The 20,274-nt window shown below is 37.7% G+C and overlaps 1 protein-coding gene and 1 non-coding gene across 2 annotated transcripts in view; both read left to right on the top strand.

Moving 5' to 3' along the window:
- Eeig2 (EEIG family member 2) overlaps nucleotides 1–20,274 on the top strand; it is a 90,161-nt gene that overhangs the window by 59,429 nt on the left and 10,458 nt on the right. Inside the window, exons 5-10 of the mRNA XM_046467285.2 lie at nucleotides 3,277–3,323; nucleotides 11,850–11,953; nucleotides 17,063–17,158; nucleotides 17,324–17,513; nucleotides 17,687–17,814; nucleotides 18,664–18,733. Of these exons, the coding sequence (XP_046323241.1) occupies nucleotides 3,277–3,323; nucleotides 11,850–11,953; nucleotides 17,063–17,158; nucleotides 17,324–17,513; nucleotides 17,687–17,814; nucleotides 18,664–18,733 (635 nt within the window). The remainder of the gene's footprint in view (nucleotides 1–3,276; nucleotides 3,324–11,849; nucleotides 11,954–17,062; nucleotides 17,159–17,323; nucleotides 17,514–17,686; nucleotides 17,815–18,663; nucleotides 18,734–20,274) is intronic.
- On the top strand, nucleotides 687–790 carry LOC124108751 (small nucleolar RNA U13). The gene has a single exon (XR_006856761.1). It is a non-coding gene; the product is annotated as a small nucleolar RNA U13 (small nucleolar RNA).

Here is a 20,274-nt window from a genome sequence, read left to right as displayed (position 1 = left end):
TCCTGCCTCAGCCTCCTGAGTAGCTAGAATTAGAGGTGTGTGCCTGGCTTTAGGCTTTCTTATCACTAGAAACTTTACCACTTCCAAATTTTCATTTTGAAGTTTTCCCCTCTCTTCCCACTCTCTCCTATGCGCCCAGCCCCTTTGGTTTACTCACTTAGCTATCTTCAGCACCACCACTTTCTCACTTTGTCACTTTCTCACTATTATCAGCTCCCACTTCCTTTCCCTTCCATCTTGATCCATTTTAGATTCCATGGTTCATAAGTATCATAGTCCTAATACTCCTGGCACCTAAGTCTATGGCTCTCCCTTAAGTAATCTCCAACAGTTATTGAATTCAGCTGTCTATCTTCCCCTACTTGCTGGAAAAGACACGTAACCAGGCTATCGGCCATTACTGAAGTCACGTTCACAGCCAACCCACAGTCGTATTCTACTTCCTTTCCCAATTTTTTAAAATGCATAATAAACTTTCTTTATTGAAATATGGTTGTCAACAAGGAAAAAGTAAACTGAATCATCACAATTATTAATTATTAATAGCTACTATATTTCAAAATCAGTACAGTGTTCACTAAAAATAAGAATTTCATTACTAAAGGGAAGAACTCAATAATTTCTTTTGTATCCAAACTTAGTTTAACTGTTTTGGTTTATTGTGTCTGTCTTTAAAGGATTTTTAGATCCTTTTCAGTTCATAAGTACGATGATTGGGTGTTCATGCTGTAGTGTGAGATGTGCCTCCTTCTAACCCTTGTTGTGACATCAGCACATTACCAGTGTGATGTTTTTTTTTTAAAAAAAAAGGCTTTTTATGAAATAATTATCTTATGGAAAAATTAACTATCTTTAAAAACAAAGCTAGCCAGGCACAGTGGCACACACCAATTTCCCAGCAGCTTGGGAGACTAAAGCAAGCCACCCTCAGCAACTTAGTGAGACCCTCTCAAAATAAAAAAATAAAAAGGGCTGGGAATGTGGCTCAGTGGCTAAGCAACCCTGGGTTCAATCCCTGGTATTAAAAGGGGGGGGGGATGTGCTAATTCCTACATATCCACATGAATCTATTCTGAATACCTGTTATTTATGGAGAGGAGAAATGAGTGCCTGAAGTTGATCCCAGCTCTATCACTCACTCTTGCTTCCAATAAATCCTGGAGCAGCAATAATCTAATTTGGGGTTTGAAGGTAAATATAGTGAAGCCATCTGAAGTGAGCTCTTAAGTATCCTCCTCGTTAACTCCCAAAATTACCAAGCTAACTCCTTTCTTTCCTTTCCTCTAATCAATTAATCCCTCCTCTTTTCAAAAATAGTCTCTAAATTTGTGTTCTTGATTCTGTGTATTCTACATTCTATTTATGGATTGCCTCCACCACTTCTTTCCTCTTTATTTAGCACCAATGTCTTAGAATTATATTTTCTTCCTTTTTTGTTTATTAGTTCATTATAGATATAAATAATATTAGGGTTCATTTTGGTATAAATATACAAAATGAAGTACAATTTACTCCAATTCACTCCTGAGCACAACTCCTCCTCTCCTCCCTCCTCTTGTTCCCCTTCCTGTACTCTACTTATCTATTTGTAGCTTTTTTTAAAATTAGTGCACTATGGATATACATAAAGGTAAAACTCACTGTGGTATATTCATGTATGTATGTAGGAAATTTTGGTCAGATTCATTCCACCACTCCTCCCTTTTCCCATCCTTCCTCCTTCCCCCTCAATTCCCTTTCTCTATTCCACTGAGCTCTAGCCTATTTTCATATCTTTCCCAATTTTATATATTCTTTTTCATACCTTCTTTCTCCTTGTACCTTTATATACCACTCTTGCCCTCAGCTCATGCCCTTGTCTTATCCTTTATTAAGAAAATAGAAGTCATTACATTCAAATGCCCTTATTTTCCCATCAAAAACTTACAATTCTACCTGTCTCTCCAGACTCACTATCCTTTTCGCCCTCTATTATAGCAAGTGTCAGAAGTTCATCCCTCCTCTCAGCCTCTAGAATCTAAATCTTACCTAATCAAGGGGTTTTCTCCTTGGATTATTCCCTCTCTTAAGCATCTGTTCTAAGGATCCATTCTTATCAATGTATAAAGAAACAGTTCTTTATCTGTCTCCCTTTGTGTGTGTGGTACTGGGGACAGAACTCAGGGACTGGTGCTTGCTAGGCAAGTACCCTACCACTGAGCTACACCCAGCCCTCCCATATTTTAAAAAGCAGACACAAACCAGCTCCTCATCTCTTCCAGCTACTGCCTTCTCTGTTCTTCCGCACTATACAGTTTCTTAAAAGATGTCTGTGTCATCTCCATCTTCTTCCTGAGACATTCAGGATATTCAAGAGTGCTATCTTGATGGAATTGTAAGAAAGAAGAGGTGATAAGGAAGGTTATGTTTGACATTTAAGGAAAAGAGGAATAGTAATGGATGCACTGAGGGAAGAGTTTTCAATGAAATAAGGTTATAAAAGATACATGTTAGCCATTAACTGGAAAACATGTAATAATATATTCATATCTTATTATTCATTAAGACCTTGAATTTGGGTTATGCAGTCCTGGGTTAAGACCTCAGCTCTTCCCTTTGCCAGCTCCATGATCTTGAAAATATAAATCTCTTTGAGCTTAAAATGAGAGTATCACTTTCTCATGGGAGTATTAAAAATTAAATGAAATGCTACATGTAAAACCTTTAGCTTATGCCTGTCCCATGATAAATTCTCAAATAATGACCATTTTAACATCATTTTTATTACCATTATTAGTCCCATAAGAATGTGAAATAGTCCTTTGGGTGATTCTTAAAAAGTAATCAGCACCCAGAGAAAAGCATTTCAAGAAAGAAGAAAAGCTCTAAATCCTGACCTAAAGCAGAGGCCAGAAGCTCTCTTGAGAAGCCACCAGCAGACTCTTAAGCAGCACAGGAGTCTGGGAGTGAAGACATGAACTAGATGAGCACAGCCACACACTCACAAGAAGGATTGTTACTAGAGAATCACTTGCTTTTGTTTTCATCTCTTCTGATCTGATTTTTTGTAATTATGAATTTGAATGTTTAAAATTATTTTTGATTTTTTATCTATATAAAGCAGTAATTTAATATTGAGTGCAATCAATTTGACTATCATTTTATCTAATGCTTTATAAGTAGAAAATAATGGGCTTCATAGTGTGGGGGAAAGAAAGATTCATCATACATAGCTTTGCTCTTGAGAAATATTTTCTAATTATGATATTTCTTGTTCTTATGATATTTCTTGTTTAGGTTTTGATCAGTATGCAGCTGATGTCTGGTGACCCATGTTTTAAAACGTAAGTTGATGTCCAATAAATGAGTTACTTCTCTGATAGTATAGCAGAGATTTGTTTAAATGGTAAGACCCTATCTTACACCCTACGGAAACAGCATTGAACAAAATAGACTAAGTCACTGCCATTTTGTTTTGGTTTGGTTTCCAGGGATGGAACCCAAGATTATTTAAACTCTGAGCCATGTCCCCAACCCTTTCTACTTTTTATTTTGAGACAGGATCTTAGTTTCTTGGAGCTTCACTAAGTTGCTGGGTCTGGCCTCCAACTTCCAGTCCTCCTGCCTCAGCCTCCCAAGTCACTGGTTTACAGGCATGTGCCACCACACCTGGCAGTCATTGCCATTTTGGAACTCATATGTTAAGAGGAAAACAAATAACAAAACTTAAGTAAATATATATAAGCATGATGATAACTACTTTGATGAAAAATAAAGCCAGGTAGCAGAGCCATAGTGGAGAGTGAGTCTGCTATTTTATACCAAGTAGTCAGGAACAGACTCCCTAGTCAAGATGATATTTGAGTAGAGACCTGAAGGGGATGGGAGGCAAGTCATGCAGATATTTAAGGAAAGAGCATTTGAGGTAGAGGGAACAAGGCGAAAAGCTGTGAGAGAGAAGTGTTCTTGGCATGTTTAAGTGACTGCCAGGAGACCAGTACATCTAGATCAGAGTGAATAAAAAGGAGGGTAATAAGAGGTAAAGTCAAATGATAGAATCTTGCAGGCCATTATATTAAGAACTCTACTTATACTCTGAGATAAAAAGCTAATGGAAGCCAGGTTGATGGCACACACCTGTAATTCTGGCAACTCAGGAGATTGAGGCAAGAGGATCACAAGATTAAGGCCAGCCTCAGCAACTTAGTGAGGCCCTAAGCAATTTAGTGAGATCCTGTCTCAAAAAATAAAAAGGGCTGGGGATGTAGTAGCTCAGTGGTAAAGCACTCCTGGGTTTAATCCCCAGTGCCCCCCCCCCAAAAAAAAAAATCTAATGGAGGTTAGACATGGTGGCACGTACCTGTAATCCCAGCTACTTGGAGACTGAGGCAGGAAGATTGCAAATTTAAGATCTGTTTGAACAATTTTAGGCCTTTTCTCAAAATTAAAAATAAAATGTGTTAGGGATATATTTCAGTGATAGAGCAGTTGTCCAGCACACACAAGGCTCTGGGTTTTATCCTCAGTACTAGGAGGGGGAAAAAAAAGGTAATAGAAGTTTCAAGCAAGGAGTACAACTATCTGGCTTAGGACGACTAGGTGGAGAACAGACAATTTGAGGGAGCACTGGAGGGTACCAAAACAGGTAGATAATTAGACTGAATCAATAGTCCAAAGTTTGGGGTCTGAGTAGCAGGAAGAATGTTTTCACTTACTGAAAAACCACAAGAGGAACAACTGGGAGCTTGGGCGTTAGACATGTTAAGTTTGAGAACCCTGTTTAATCCCCAGCAGGGCGAGTTAAATAGGCAGGTGGATATATTGACAGGCTGCAGGCATAAACTGGAAATCATTATATCATCAGCATACAGATAGTAATTAAAGCCACGAGGCTTAGTAAAATGATCTAAATGGACTGAGTATAAATACAGATAAGGAAAGGGCCATAGTTATAGTGTGAGACACTCACTCCAGCATGTAGAGGTTGGGGAGATGGGAAGAACCAGTAAAGGAACAAGCAGTGAGCAAAGAGGAGGGAAGCAAAGGAGAGCACTTCCTGAAAACCCAGTGAAGAAAGTGGCCAGAAAGGAGGTGCAGCCAGCTGGGGGGTATACTGCAGCAGTAGGTCTCAGAATCTGAGGACTGATTTGGCATCTAGAGACGTGGATGACTTTAACAAGAATTTTGGTAGAATGCTAAAGCCTTTTCAGAATGGGTTCAAGAGAGTTTGTGAGAAAATTGGAAACAGCGAATATAAACAACACTTCTGGGGAATTTTGCTGGGAAAAAAAGGAATAAAAAGATGGGGTCATAAGTAAAGAGAAGATATGGGGTGGGGCGGATTTTATTTATTTTTAAAAATGGGAGCTAGTACAGCCAATGGGATTGGCCCAATAAAGAGGGAGAAACCAGTGATGGGAAAGAGAAAAGGGACAATGTCCTTGGACTATCAAAATGAGGGCAGGGAACATGGCTGTTGATGCAGATATGTGGAAGCAGATGGAAGTTCCTGTCTAACTGCTTCTGGTTTCATAGTAAAATAGGAAACAGAATGATCATTACAGCAAGGACAGGGTGGGGGTATGCAGAAAAAGGAAAATGATTGTTAAAGTCTTAGATTGTGAGGTGAACTTGGGAAATGCAGTAGGATTGCCTGTCAGCAAGCTTGAAGACACTTATTAATTATAAATGAAAATTGATTAGATATTATTTAAACATCTAAGAAAAACATACTTAGAAAGTAAGCATTTACTACACTATATATCAAATTTGTGTTTTTAATGGCTCCTACTATAACTTAGGAAGTATTGTCCGTATAGTTCTCTAGTTTCACACTGTTTTGTAAAGATGAAAATATGTATTTTAATACGAATCTATTCTCGATTATACCTATAGAGCCAGGTGCAGTGACACACACCTGTAAGCCCAGCTACTCAGCTACTGAGGCAGGAGGATCTCAAGTGCAAGGCCAGCTTCAGCAGTTTAGCAAGACTTTGTCTCAAAAAATTTTAAAAGGGTTGGGGATATAGCACAGTGGTACAGTATGCCTGGGTTCAAAAAAAAAACTATACATTTTGCTATAACTTCTATTTTCTCACAAGCCATAAGTTCCTGGTTCATTATTTACTGTTCTCTTAGGATTAAACAGTTTTTGCTATACTATTTTTATTCTCTCAGAAAAACAATTTGTTTTTCTAGTGGAATCAGTTTAGGGTTAAATAAGAAAATGAGCAGCAAAACCTAATAAAAGAAAATGAATTCATTATTCCTTCCTGTGAACCTTTTATGAACCTTTCTGGCCCTTACTTTGCATTTTACTTCTCTACTTAGGAAACTCCCATATAAAAGAGCTCAAACATAGATGCTCTGATGTTCTGTATTATCTCTACAAAGATAATTCTGACAATATAGAGTTTATAAAGACTTTGGTAATAAGCATGAGAATAAGCAGGGGGTTGGGGAGTAAAGCTTAGTGGTAGAGCACTTTTCTATAGTGCACAAGGCCCTGGGAACAATCCCCAGCACCAAACAGAAAACAAAAAAAAAAAAAAAAAAGATCTGTTGAGTACTCTCCCTTGCATATTCCCAGAATCTCTTTGGGAGCATCAAAAAACCAGTTTTTAAAACATTGGTATAAATGGCTTTGTTGCATGCCTCTAGTCCCAGCGACTTGGGGGGCTGAGGTAGGAGGATCACAAGTTTGAGACCAGCTTCGGCAGCTTAGTGAGAACCTGTCTCAAAATAATAAATAAAAAGGGCTGGGGATATGGCTCAGTAGTTAAGTGCCCCCTACATTCAATCCCTGCTCTCAAAAGTAGATAAATAAATAAGCTGAGGATGTAGTTCAGTGATAAAGCACACCTGGGTTCAATTCTTAATAGTAGGGGGAAAATTTGGTATATATGCCCCAGCTATCCCACTACTGGGTATATCCAAAGGAAATGAAATCATACATCAAAGCTACCTACACACCTATGTTTATTACAGAACTATTCACAATAGATGAGACAGGGAATCAGTTGAGGTGTTCATCAGTGGGTGAATGGTTAAAAAAAATGTACATATCCACAATGAAATATCATTCAGCCATTAAAAAAGAATGAAGTCCTGTTACTTGTGGCACCATGGATGGAACATGGAGAATGTTATGGAATAAGCCAGGTACCCATATCTCACTCATATGTTGAAACTTAAAAAGTACATTCATAGAAGTAGAGAGTAGAAGAGTGGTCACCTGAGGCCAAGAAGAGTAAGTGGAAAGGGTGATAGAGGAAGGTCAGATTAATAGGCACCAAAATACAGTTAGGATGAATGAGTACCAGTGTTCTGCAGCACATTAGGGTGAATATAGTTTACAACAATTTATTATATCTTGTATAAAGAGCTAGAAGAAAGGAGTTCTGAAGTTCATAAGACAAAGAAATGATAAATGAAATGTTTAAGGAGGTAGAAATGATAATTACCCTGATTTGCTCATTACACATTGTATACATGTAACAAATTGCTGCACTGTACCCCTTAAATATGTACAATTTTTAAAAGTATTAATATAATCCAAATTGTCACCTAACAGATGAAGAAATTAAGGCACAGAGGAATTGAGGGACAACCAAGTATCTTTGTGTAAAGCAAACATATAAATAACTGCTGGAGTGATGCATTCAACTCTTCTCACTGCTTTTGTCTAAAGTTTTTCATGATGTCAAAATTTTAGAATATACTAGAAAAACTAATAAGAGTACAGCAGGGCTGGAGGGATAGCTCAGTGGTGAAGCACTTGCATAGTATATGTGAGGTTCTGGGGTTGTTCTCTAGCACCACCAAAAAGAAAAAAAAAAAAAAGAGAAAAGAAAACAAGTCAAGCTTGGCATCATCAAATTTAAATTCTAGTTTTAATATTTTATGAACAGAATATCTGTAACATAGATTGTATAATTTTTCTGAAAAGTGCTGATGAAGAAAAAGTATATTTTGAGTGAGAAATTGCATACTATACTAGAATAATCTGGTGATAAAGAAGATTAGGAATGATGAAACTCTTGAATGGTATGATTCTAACGCATTCGTATTCTAGAAAAAAAGGGGCTTACCATTTGTCATAATAATTTCACAAATGTTACAGTCTCTCAATTTAATTTTTGAAACAGCTTTGTGATGTGTCATGCATATTTTTGAGGGAGGGCATTGGGACTCAGGTTTAAGCAACTAATTTGTCCAGAGTCTCAGGAACCACTCATTGATTGCGTTGATTACCTACCCCATGCTGACAGATGGGTCCCTGCTATGACTGAATTCACTGCTGATTTAGGAGACTTAAACATGGCATATGATGTAATGGGATCCTAATCACTGTTCCTTGAAAGCCTGGGAAATCTTTCACTGAGATGGAATAACACTGAGCTGAGTTTGGAAGGATGAATAGGAACTCATTAAGCACAGGAGGTGGGTAGAGACATTTCAAGAGGAGAAGGCAGTTTTCTTAGCATCATTATAGCACATGGCATATTTATAGAATGTCTCATGGAAAAGTATTGTCATTATAGGAGGTCATCCCCTACACTACTCTCCTCTCCATATTCTTTATTGGAGCAGAGGAAGGTACTAGGGACAGAACCGAGGGCCTTGCATATGCTAAGCAAACACTACCACTGAGCCATACCTTTGGCCCTGTGTATTTTTTGTTTTCATTTTTAGAACTGGGAATTGTACCTAGGAGTGTGTTATCACTGAAATACATCCCCAGCTCTTTTTATTTTTTTGAGACAGGATCTTGCTAAATTACTGGCCTCAAACTTGCAATCCTCCTACCTCAGCCTCCAAAATCACTGAGATTATAAGCATGCACTACCACACTCAGCAAGACTTTAGATTCCTAATTTGCTGTACTATCAATCCCCAGGGTCAGTGAATTTTCTCCATAATGCTTAATTGTCCCAATTTTTGAGTAGTTAGTACAGATGACTGACATTGTCAAGAGTTAGGGTTCCTCAGGTTTTCTGAGGCCGCAGAACAAGGGGTACCAAATTGAGGTATTGCTCAAAGTGCCGGGCTGTGGAATTGAGCTGGATGGGCAAGAGTAGAGCCAGAGGAGACTGATAGAGACGAAGCCAAATTTGGGGAGTTCTGAAGGATTGGAAACAGGTCCAAGAGCTAGAGAGATAGAGACACTATAAACAGGTCACCTGTGAAAGGGAAAATGAAGCAACTGGAATTAAAAAGATAAGAATTTCTACTGTCATATATAACTAAAAAGAACAATAACAACAAAAAGATAAGAATTTGGTCATGCAGAAATGAGTCAGCCATCGATGATTAATGACTGTGAGTAAAGACTCCATTCTTTTTATGCATCTTCTACATATTAGTTTTTCCCATGAAAAATTGAATATAGACCTAAAAAGAGCATGCTACAGGGACACTGCTACATCGATGTTCATAGCAGCACAATTCACAATAGCAAGACTGTGGAACCAACCTAGATGCCCTTCAATAGACGAATGGATAAAAAAAATGTGGCATTTATACACAATGGAGTATTACTCTGCATTAAAAAATGACAAAATCATAGAATTTGCAGGGAAATGGATGGCATTAGAGCAGATTATGCTAAGTGAAGCTAGCCAATCCCTAAAAAACAAATGCCAAATGTCTTCTTTGATATAAGGAGAGTAACTAAGAACAGAGTAGGGACGAAGAGCATGAGAAGAAGATTAACATTTAACAGGGATGAGAGGTGGGAGGGAAAGGGAGAGAGAAGGGAAATTGCATGGAAATGGAAGGAGACCCTCAGGGTTATACAGTGGAGGGGGTAGAGAGAGAGGAGGGGAGGGGAGGGGAGAGGTGGGGAGGGGGGATGGTGGAGGATGGGAAAGGCAGCGGAGCACAACAGACACTAGTATGGCAATATGTAAATCAATGGATGTGTAACTGATGTGATTCTGCAATCTGTGTATGGGGTGAAGGTGGGAGTTCATAACCCACTTGAATCAAAGTGTGGAATATGATATGTCAAGAAATTTGTAATGTTTTGAACAACCAACAATAAAAAATTTAAAAAAAAATATTTTAATAGTTAAATAAGTTAAATTTCACCCAAAAAAAAAAGAAAAATTGAATATAGAGTGGGTTTTTTTTTCATCAAGCCCTTATACAAAACTTAAAAATGTACATAACTTAAAAAATTGTTAATTAAAGAGGTAGGTCAGGGCAGAACTGAAAAGGGTTCTTATGTGCCATTCTGAGGATCTTGACCTTTATCCCAAAGGAGCCATTGAAAAGTTTAAAATCACAAAGTAAAATGTTCAAAGGCACATTTCAGAAAGCATGGAGTGGAGATCTGAACCCAGTTAGGAGACTCTCAAAGTCACCCAGGAAAAGGCACAATGATGAAGAAGAAATTATAACTAGGAAAACTATTGGAATCTGGGGTTTAGAGGTTGGTTGGGTATAGAAATATAGTAGGAAGGAGACAAAGGCAATATCCAGGACTCTAGTTTTGGTGACTTTGTGGAATCTGATGGCATTCACAGAGAGAGAATATAAGAAGACAACAGCTTTGGGCAGAGAAGAGTTTAGCTGGGCATATATTGAGTTTGATGCAGTTCTTGGACCAGTCCTGGTAAACATCCCAGTAGAGCACATAAGTCTGTAATTTAGGAAATCCTCAGCTGAAAACAGTCTATAAGTTAAATGGATTTGATGGCAATCACCCTGTTGTGATGGCACATGCCTATAATCCCAGTGACTCCCGAGGCTGAGGCAGGAAGAAAGTTTGAGGCCAGCCTTAGCAACCTAGGGAGATCCTGTCTCAAAATTTTAAAAAAAGGGCTGGGGATATGGCTCAATGATTAAGTACCCCTGGGTTTAATCCCCAGTACTAAAAAAAAAAAAAATTTAAATAAAAATAAAAGATTTGATGGCAATCTTCACTTTTTTGTATTAATAGGTATTAATCATACAGATTAATAAGGTTCAGTATGATATATCAATATATGCATAAGCATGCACTGACCAAATCCAGCCTCACTTTATGATGGCAGTCTTTAATTTATCCCCCAAACCTAAATAACCTGAGAATTCCATTGAGATAATAAGAATTTAAATATTACCATAAAGTGGGCCAGCTTCACAATCCCTTCAGTCATCTTCCAGTTTTATCTCAGATCACCATGGTATAATTTCTAGGAAGTTGTTGTTTTCCTCTGAAATATCAGCTTCAAAAGGTTAGAGATGTTTTATAATGAAAATCCCTATTAAAAAGAAAATTATTAAAACTCAAACCTGTCCCTCCTTGTTTCACAAGTTCTACATGGAATAGGAGGAGCCCTGAATTAGCTGAGGAAAATAGCTGAGGTCCATCACCTCCCAGAGAATCCAGCCCCAAAAGCAAAATAAACTATCAGGGCTCTCTACTGACTCTCCTGGATCAGGTGAACTATTTACATAGAGAAAGGTAGAAGAAAAAAAGCATGGACACTAGTTAGGAGGTTAGTGGGCAGGAGGCAAGATGTCATCTCCTAGCCTCAGATGCAGAGGGGCTTGGTGCCTTCTTCATCGGCTCAGAGGTGCCTCCCACCTGCGTTGTCAATGCTGGGTGCACGCTGCTATGGGAATCCTCCCTTTTCAGGACTTTATGCAGACAGTGCCCTTTCTACTCTCACTTATTTTGTTGTATAAAAAAACCTTTTTCCCCATGAATTTCATCCAAGCTTTTAAGAGATGCTTATACATTATTTGTTGATTTTTATTATTTCCACCCTCAAAAGCTAACATTCCAAGTCAGCTTACCAAGGCTGTGTACTGACTACACAGGCATTCCTTAACTGTTTTCAGACTTTCAGGCTCTGATTCTTAGAAATGTTTATTTACAGACCTCCCTCTACATCGATGTCAATACCAATTGCTGGTGAATCTGAGTCTCTGGAAGAAGACAGGAAAGGTGGAGAGACTCTCAAAGTCCATCTTGGAATAGCAGGTATGTATGCGTAGCTTACTGATTTTTTTAATTTGTGAGAAATAGTATTACTTGATCTCCTAAAAAATTCCCAAAATTCTTCCAGATTTAAATTTTTACTTTTAAGAATCAGCAGAGTTTTAAATGTGCAATTCTTGATAAGCCAGTGCTTTATTTTGTCTAAAGTGATGTGCTTTGACAGACTGAAAAGCTAAATATTGAGTTGACACCCACCCCCTATCATGTGCCTCTCCTCCCAACAGATGCAACAGGAGACTACAGATTTTTCCCATTCCACATGCCCAGCAACTTCTGCCAGTCACCTCTCAGGTGTTGCTTCTCTTCCAGAAATCACTTCCCTTACCAGTGGTTCCCAGTCCTTAGTGTGTGTCAAAATCACCTGGATAACTTGTTAACATAGATTGCTGGCACCAGCAGCTATGCTTTTTTGACTCAATAAATCTGGGTTGGTCCCTGAAATTTTGTATTAAAAGCGAATTCCCAGGTAATGCCTATACTACCGGTCCCTAGTCCACACTTTGAAATCTTCTCCAGGCAAACTTTCAGCAAGTCAGAATCTGCTCTATGAGTTAAAAAGAGGGTGGCAAGATGTGAAGTTGGCTGGAGGAGGACTTAGGAACCTCTTTCTATCATCCAAGTTATGTGACCCAAATCTATTTATTGTTTTAACAAACAGAGGGTTGGAAATGTAGATTAGTTAGTAGAGTTGCCTAGCATGCTCAAGGGAGGCCCTGGGTTGCATCCCCAGCACTGCAAAAAAGGGGGAAAAAATACAGGAAGGAAGGAAGGGAGGGAGGGAGGGAGGGAGGGATTAACATTTTCACTATCTTTTCAAATATGTAGTGATATAGTGTCTTGCAGATAATGGTTATTGAAAGTTCCTGATCAGCAAGTCCTTTGACTACTCTTAGACCTTTTAATAAGCTCTTTCTCTTTAGCATGTAAATGTTCTTAATTCTTTCTTACATTGAGAAAATAAACTTTAAAAAAACCATTAGCCCTACATCCTTCTCTGTCTACTGCTGTGCTGTAAACTCCAGCAGGTTCGTGCTTGTCATTTTAGAGATAGATGTCTGTGTATATTTGGAGAAAGAGAGAAATCATCAAGATATACATATGTATATAGATAGATAGATACACACACACACACACACATACACACACACAAATAAATTACATGTCACTCTTGATAACCAAAAACTTCCAGAAAGAATAGACTTCTCATTAATTTCTTTCTTTTTTTTATTTCTGTGCAATACTGGGTATTAAACCGAGAGGTGGTTTACCACTGAGCTACATCCTCAGCCCTTTTTATTTTTTGAGACAGGGTCTCACCAAGTTGCCCAGACTGGCCTCAAGTTTGCCATCCTCCTGCTTCAGCCTCCCAAGTAGCTGGGATTGCAGATGTGTGCAACCATGCCCCATCTGCCCATTTATTATTTTTATATATTTATTTATTTGGGGAGGGGGTATTGGGAATTGAACTCTGGGCTTTCAACCACTGATTCATATCCCAGCCCAATTTTGTATTTTATTTAGAGACAAGGTCTTACTGAGTTGCTTAGCACCTCACTTTTGCTGAGGCTGACTTTGAACTCAAGATCCTCCTGCTTCAGCCTCCAGAGCCGCTGGGATGACAGGCGTGCACCACTATGCCCAGCCCGTTTATTCTTAAACATATTTGCAATCTGATTCTTATCTTTCTTCCTTTCTTGATGATGTCTCCAGTTATATGATTGTCAAATTCTATTGTTTTTGTTGTTCTCCTCTGACTTGGCCACTTATCTTTCTTGAAACTTTCTCTTCCTTTGGCTCCTACCTCTCTTTTGGAACTTCTAAAGCCTTCTTTATCCTTTTCTGTCTTCCTCTGAAATATTGGTGTTCTGTTGGGTTTGGTCTCCCCTACTTAACTTTCCTGTGCAGTGTCATGAATAGCCTTGGATTTAGCTATCACACAAATATAAATATGATCATATAGGTGTGAGTTAAATATTTTTGTTTCACAAACTTATGTTTTTGGACTTTCTCCCTGAATTCCCTCCTGAACTTTCCAAATGGGTTTTGGAAAAGTTCACTTCATGCCACCTGTTACATTGAAATCCATCTGTTTATCTTTCACCCCATCCAAACTTTAGGTATTTTTTATGATCTGACCTTGTCTTTGTATCCCAGCATAAGGCCAGGAACATAGTCACAATGTCATGGCTTTGAGCCTCAGTCTTCTCAGTAGCAGGGATTACAGTATGTACCACAATGCCTAGCCTTAGGCACTCTCAGGGGTCTTGAGTTTCACCTCCATCACAGTCTTCCTAACTCTTCCTCCCATATTTTCTATTCCAGTTAACCTGACACAAATTTCTGCTTAGTAATTGAGTCCTGTCATTTGTGCCTGCTTAAAAAAATATATATAAACATACATACCCCCACCTCCCTCCCTCCCCCCTCCCTCCCCACCCCTCTTTCCCCCACCCCTCTCTCTCAACTGGGTTACTGTGAAAAACCTTCACTTCTTTTTTTTATTTTTTTATTTGTTCTTTTTAGTTATATAAAAATCACAGAAGAATATATTTTGACATATTATACATACATGGAGTATCACTTCCCCCCTTTGTGGTTGTACATGATGTGGAGTTATACTGGTAGTATATTCATATATGAATACAGAAAAGCTATGTCCAATTGATTCCCTTTCTTTCCCATTTCCATCCTCCCTCCCATCCCTCTCCCTGGCCTATTGTGAGTCAGCATCTGCACATCAGAGAGAACATTTGGCCTTTGGATTTTTGGAATTGGCTTATTTCACTTAGCATGATAGTCTCCAGTTCCTTCCATTTAACTGCAAATGTCATAATTTCATTTTTGTTTATGGATGAGTTATATTCCATTGTGTATATATATATATATCACATTTTCTTTATCCATTCATCTGTTGAAGGGCACCTAGGTTGGTTCCATAGCTTAGCTAGTATGAATTGTGCTGATATAAACATTGATGTGGCTGCCTCACTATAGTATGCTGATTTTAAGTCCTTTGAGTAGATACTGAGAAGTGGGATAACCGGGTTAAAAGGTGCTTCCATTCCAAGGAAAACCTTCACTTCTTCATCCTCTGTTCATTCTGTTGCCCCAGTAATCTTCTCAGAATATGGATTGGTCAGTCACACTCTTGCTTTGAGCCATTAAATGATTTGCTTCATAAACTCACAGGAAGTCCTTCAGCTTATCTCTTCAGCCTCTTTTCCCTTCAGCCCTCAACCCCTCTACTCTTTGCCAACTTTACCAAACCATTTGCTTCTCTACAAGCAAGGTATGCACTTACTACTATGCCTTTCCCTCCTCATCTACCTGAGGGATTTTGAGACATTGTTAAAGGCTTGGTTAGTCTCTGTGAGCTCTTTCCACTGTAACCAGGTGATGTTATGTGCACTGTCCTTTAGAGCTCTTAACAGCTTCCTTGGGGTGCTTGTATTTTAGTGCTTGCAGCATTGTTTTCTGTTTGCTTCTACCTCTAAACTCTGAACATGTATTTTGTCTTATTTATTTTATACTCCTATACCTTTGTACTCTCTATACCTTGGGCACCTGACTTGGTAAGAACTTAATAAATATTTATTTATTTTTTAAAAGAGAGAGAGAGAGAATTTTTTTAATATTTATTTATTTTTTAGTTTTCGGCAGACACAACATTTTTGTTTGTATGTGGTGCTGAGGATCGAATCCAGGCCGCACGCATGCCAGGCGAGCATGCTACCACTTGAGCCACATCCCCAGCCCAATAAATATTTATTGAACAAATAAATTTTTAAAACCAGGAGATAAATCGATGAGTTACGATCTGAGTAGTTTGGGCTCTATATAATTCTCACTATGGGGGCTGAGGATGTGGCTCAAGCGGTAGCGCGCTTGCCTGGCATGCGTGCGGCCCGAGTTCGATCCTCAGCACCACATACAAAGATGCTGCGTCCGCCGATAACTAAAAAAAATAAATAAATAAATATTAAAAATTCTCTCTCTCTCTCCCTGTCTCTCTCACTCTCTCTTTAAAAAAAAAAAAAAATTCTCACTATGAACCAGCTCTTTGAATGTGTTCTGTTGGAGTTAACCTTTGGGATTAGGACTGGTGCAGAGATAGATGCTCTTGTGCTTCCAATCTGTCCAGAAATGAGTAACCTTCGCAGATGGCCAGGTCACTCCAGTAGCTTACTTATTTGGCAGCATTTGTTGGTCCAACTGTGTACAATATCATTTATAGAACTGCTGCTATAATTACTATATTACTCAATTGCTTTCCTTCTGCTTCTAATTTAAAAACAGTTCTAGTTTCCAAATATTTCATCCTAATGAAAATGGTCACAATTCTGCATTCAGAGGGAGAAGTTTGTTTCTGGAAGGACCTAATTGGCATCTGGAATATGCATGTGATCAGGGAACTACTAGGAAACAGTTTGAGCACTGCTTTTTTGTAAATTTACTTTGAAACTGAGTACTGTAATCAATTTTGTAAGAACTTTCCATGCTGCATTAAGCCATAGATGTGATGCAAATTATAACCTAGCACTAGCAACACTGACATTAAAGTAATAAAGTGTTCTTTACTTTAAGGCCGTGATACATTTTTAAAGAAGCAAGATTTCCTCAAAAACCACTCACTCTAAATCTGGCAATTTTGTGAGAACTTAAAGGAATAAACTTGACTCATTTTTATTAGAGAAGTGCTGAACACAAGTTATAATATTTTTAAATATGTTTTTAGTTGTAGATGAACACACAGTGTCTTTATTTTTATGTGGTGCTGAGGAGCAAACCCCAGTGCTTCACACATGCAAGGCAAGCGCTTTACCACTGAGCTACAGACCCAGCCCAAGTTATAATATTTTTAAGATAGCATGCTGCTAAATATTGTGAAATATACTATGATCTAAGATATTTTATTTGTAAGATTTTTTGAAATTTTCTTGCAATGTGATTGTACTGATTTAAAGATATCTCTGTCACTTTATAACTTATTTTTCTTAAAATGAACTTAACAGCTTATAAAATCTGAACATTAGAATAGAGATTGACCATTAATTTTTGGTAGTAATAACATCATGTTATGACTTATTGCAGATCTTTCAGCAAAAAGTGCCTCTGTTCCAGATGAACTTGGTGCCTGTGGACATTCCAGAACATCAAGCTATGCAAGCCAGCAGTCAAAAGTATCAGGTAGAGGCTAGCAGTGAAGTTGAATCCCTTATTTCTTATTCCTAAAAGGATTTGAAACTGCTGTTTTGTGGGAGAAGGGAGTTAAGTATTTTGTGGGAGAAGGGTGTTAGATTACAGTGTGTCTGCCATTAGTATTATATCCAAAGTGATTTTTTTCTCTGACAGGGTATAGCACATGTCACTCCCGGTCATCAAGTTTCTCTGAGCTCTGCCACAGGAGAAATACCTCAGTGGGAAGTACATCAACAGGAATTGAAAGTATTCTAGAGCCATGTGATGAAATTGAGCAAAAAATAGCTGATCCAAATCTTGATGTAGCTGATAAAGAAGATGTAGCCTCTGAAAAACTCAACAGGTATCCTTTTAGTTTAAAGATAAATTTAAATTTAAAAACAAAAAAACTTTGCCTAGCACTTGCCTAGCATGTGTGAGGCTCTGGGTTTATTCCCTAGTACCACAAAAAGAAAAGAAAAAAATTATTTTTATAAAATAATGGATAAAAAAAAAACCCTGTGATTCTTTTTGAAGATGCCCAATGAACCAGGATTCTGTAGAATCTCAGATGAAGCGAGTTGATGACACCAGAGTGGATGCAGATGATATTGTGGAAAAAATATTACAAAGTCAAGACTTCAGCCTAGATTCCAGTGCAGAAGGTATGTAGAGAACTGTTAAGTATAGAGTTCTGTAACCCAGGTTTGTACAATCCATGTGGTCAGTAGGAAAGTGGCAGTACATCATGCCACTGCTACGCACTTGTAAAAGAAATTTGATGCTCATAAAAATCTCAAGATAACTTTGTAGCTTATTTATTTCTGAGGATGCATATTGAGTTTGGGAAAGAAACAAACTTTAGTTAAAAGTGATCAGTCTTAGAGGGGCTGTCGTTCAGTGGTAGAGCAGTTACTTAGCCTTTGTGAAGTCCTGGGTTCAATTTTTAGCACCCCAAAAAACAAAAAGAAATTCTAAAGAATATTTGTATTTTAAAATTATGTTTCAGCAACTGCCATGTTCATATACCTTACAATAGAGATCTACATCTGTGTCTGTGGTAGTACTTCAAGTCACAGGATTTGGAAAGTTGGTTTTGAACAATAGGGAATAACATAGTCCTTCAATCCCTCCTTAGTGTTTTCCCTAAACTATAAATTTATGTGTCACGAATTTGAAAGGTACAATTACTCAAATGAAGTTACTCAGATGGTGTGTATAGAGCACATTTAACAATGGACTTAGTTCCATTGTGTAATGGGTTGTAAACAGAAATAATTAAACCTTGTGAAAAATTGTAGGAAAGACTGTCTTCTTTACTCAGTTAAAAGAAAAAGAATTGAAGGGAAGTTGATCAGAAGTAACTAGAAGGATAGCTTTTAAATTGCCATGTACATAATTGGTTTTGATTATTTTAAGAAACAAATATGAATTTTGAATTATTAAAATATGAATATTATTTGGCAGTAGCCTAATAAGTATCCATTTAACAAAATTTTAAATGTATATTGCAGAAGAAGGACTGAGGTTATTTGTGGGTCCTGGTGGAAGTACAACCTTTGGCAGTCATCATCTTCCAAACAGGTATGTAGTCCAAATAGTACCTTATTAAAATACAGACTTAACTTTTAAAAAATGCTTGAGTGGAGGACAAAGGTTGCAATTTTTTTATTAGACTGAGGCTATACAATACTAATATTAGTGATTGCATGAGAAGACTTAACAGTTCTTGGTGTAGCTCTCACTTTTCCTTATTCAGGATGTGTTTGACATTATATTTTATAAATTTGATAATTTCCTTAGATGTGTTTTTAGAGTATATTAGTAAAGGACTAGTAGAGCTCCCAGACAAGTTGCAATATAAAAAAATTGTTTAAAAAAGAATCTTAGTCTAATATTTTATTTTTGTTTTGGTTGGTTTTTCTGTATTGGAGATTGAAATTGCATGTTTTTTCCACTAAGCTACATACCAAGTTCTTTCTCTTCCTCTCTTTCTGCAGTGGGGATCAAATCCAGAGCCTAGCACATGCTAGGCAAGTCTTATACCACTGAGTTATACCCCAGCCTGCAATCCATTTTATTTTTTATCTTGAGACAGGGTCTCACTAATTGGCCTAGAATTCGGCAATTCTCTTGCTTCAGCTTCCTGAAGAGTTTACAGGTGTGTGCCACTGTCCCCACCTCTTGGTCCAGTATTATAGACAGAACAAAGTAAAACCATATTTCCAGCCAGTGGCCTATCTTTTTTATTTAATTTTTTCTTTTTAGTTATACATGATAGTAGAATGTATTTTGACATTATACATAACATAGAATATAACTCCCCATTCTTGTGGTTGAACATGACATGGAGTTTCACTGATCATGTATTCATATATGAACATAGGAAAGTTATGTCCCATTCATTCTGCTGTCTTTCCTTTTCCCATCCCCCCTCTATTCCCTTCAATCCCCTTTGTCTAATCCTCTGAACTTCTATTCTTCCAGCATCCACATATCAAAAAGAACATTCGACCTTTAGTTTTCAGTGACCTTTCTGTTATGTGCAGTTAAGCACCCACTCAGCAACATAAGCTAATAACTAACTTTTCTTGCACTCTCCTTTCTTACTGCTAGAGTCTAACATACGTTCCAAGTTAATTTCTAAAGCCAGCTGCAATGGCACACGTCTCTAATTCCAGTGACATGGGAGGCTGAGGCAGGAGAACTGCACCTTCCAGATCAGCATAAGTAATTAAGCCTCAGCAACTTAGTGAGACCCTATCTCAAAAGATAAAAAGGGCTGGGGCTAACAGAGATATGAAAAATTGTGGTATATATGTGTAATAAAAATTTTAATGACAAAAAAAAACCAAAGTACATGTATAATGACATGAATTGGTGTAAACACACTTTATATACAAAGATAAAAATTATGCTCTATATGTGTAATAAAAATTATAATGCATTCCACTGTCATATCTTTAAAAAAATAAAATAAATTCAAAAAAAAAAAAAGGGCTGGGGCTGTAGCTCCTTAGTACACCCACTGGATTCACTCTGAAGCTACCAAAAAAAAATATCTGAAAACCAAATATCATTTTGGTAGTTATTCAAATTCAGATGGAGAAAAGTTATCTGCCAGA

The sequence above is a fragment of the Marmota monax genome, unplaced genomic scaffold (assembly GCF_021218885.2).
Source record: "Marmota monax isolate L192 unplaced genomic scaffold, Marmota_monax_Labrador192_F-V1.1 WCK01_AAM20220418_F8-fsc00181, whole genome shotgun sequence".
Lineage (NCBI taxonomy): Eukaryota > Metazoa > Chordata > Mammalia > Rodentia > Sciuridae > Marmota > Marmota monax.
The sequence above is the reverse complement of the archived record's forward strand: the minus strand, read 5'-3'. Positions and strand labels throughout refer to the sequence as shown.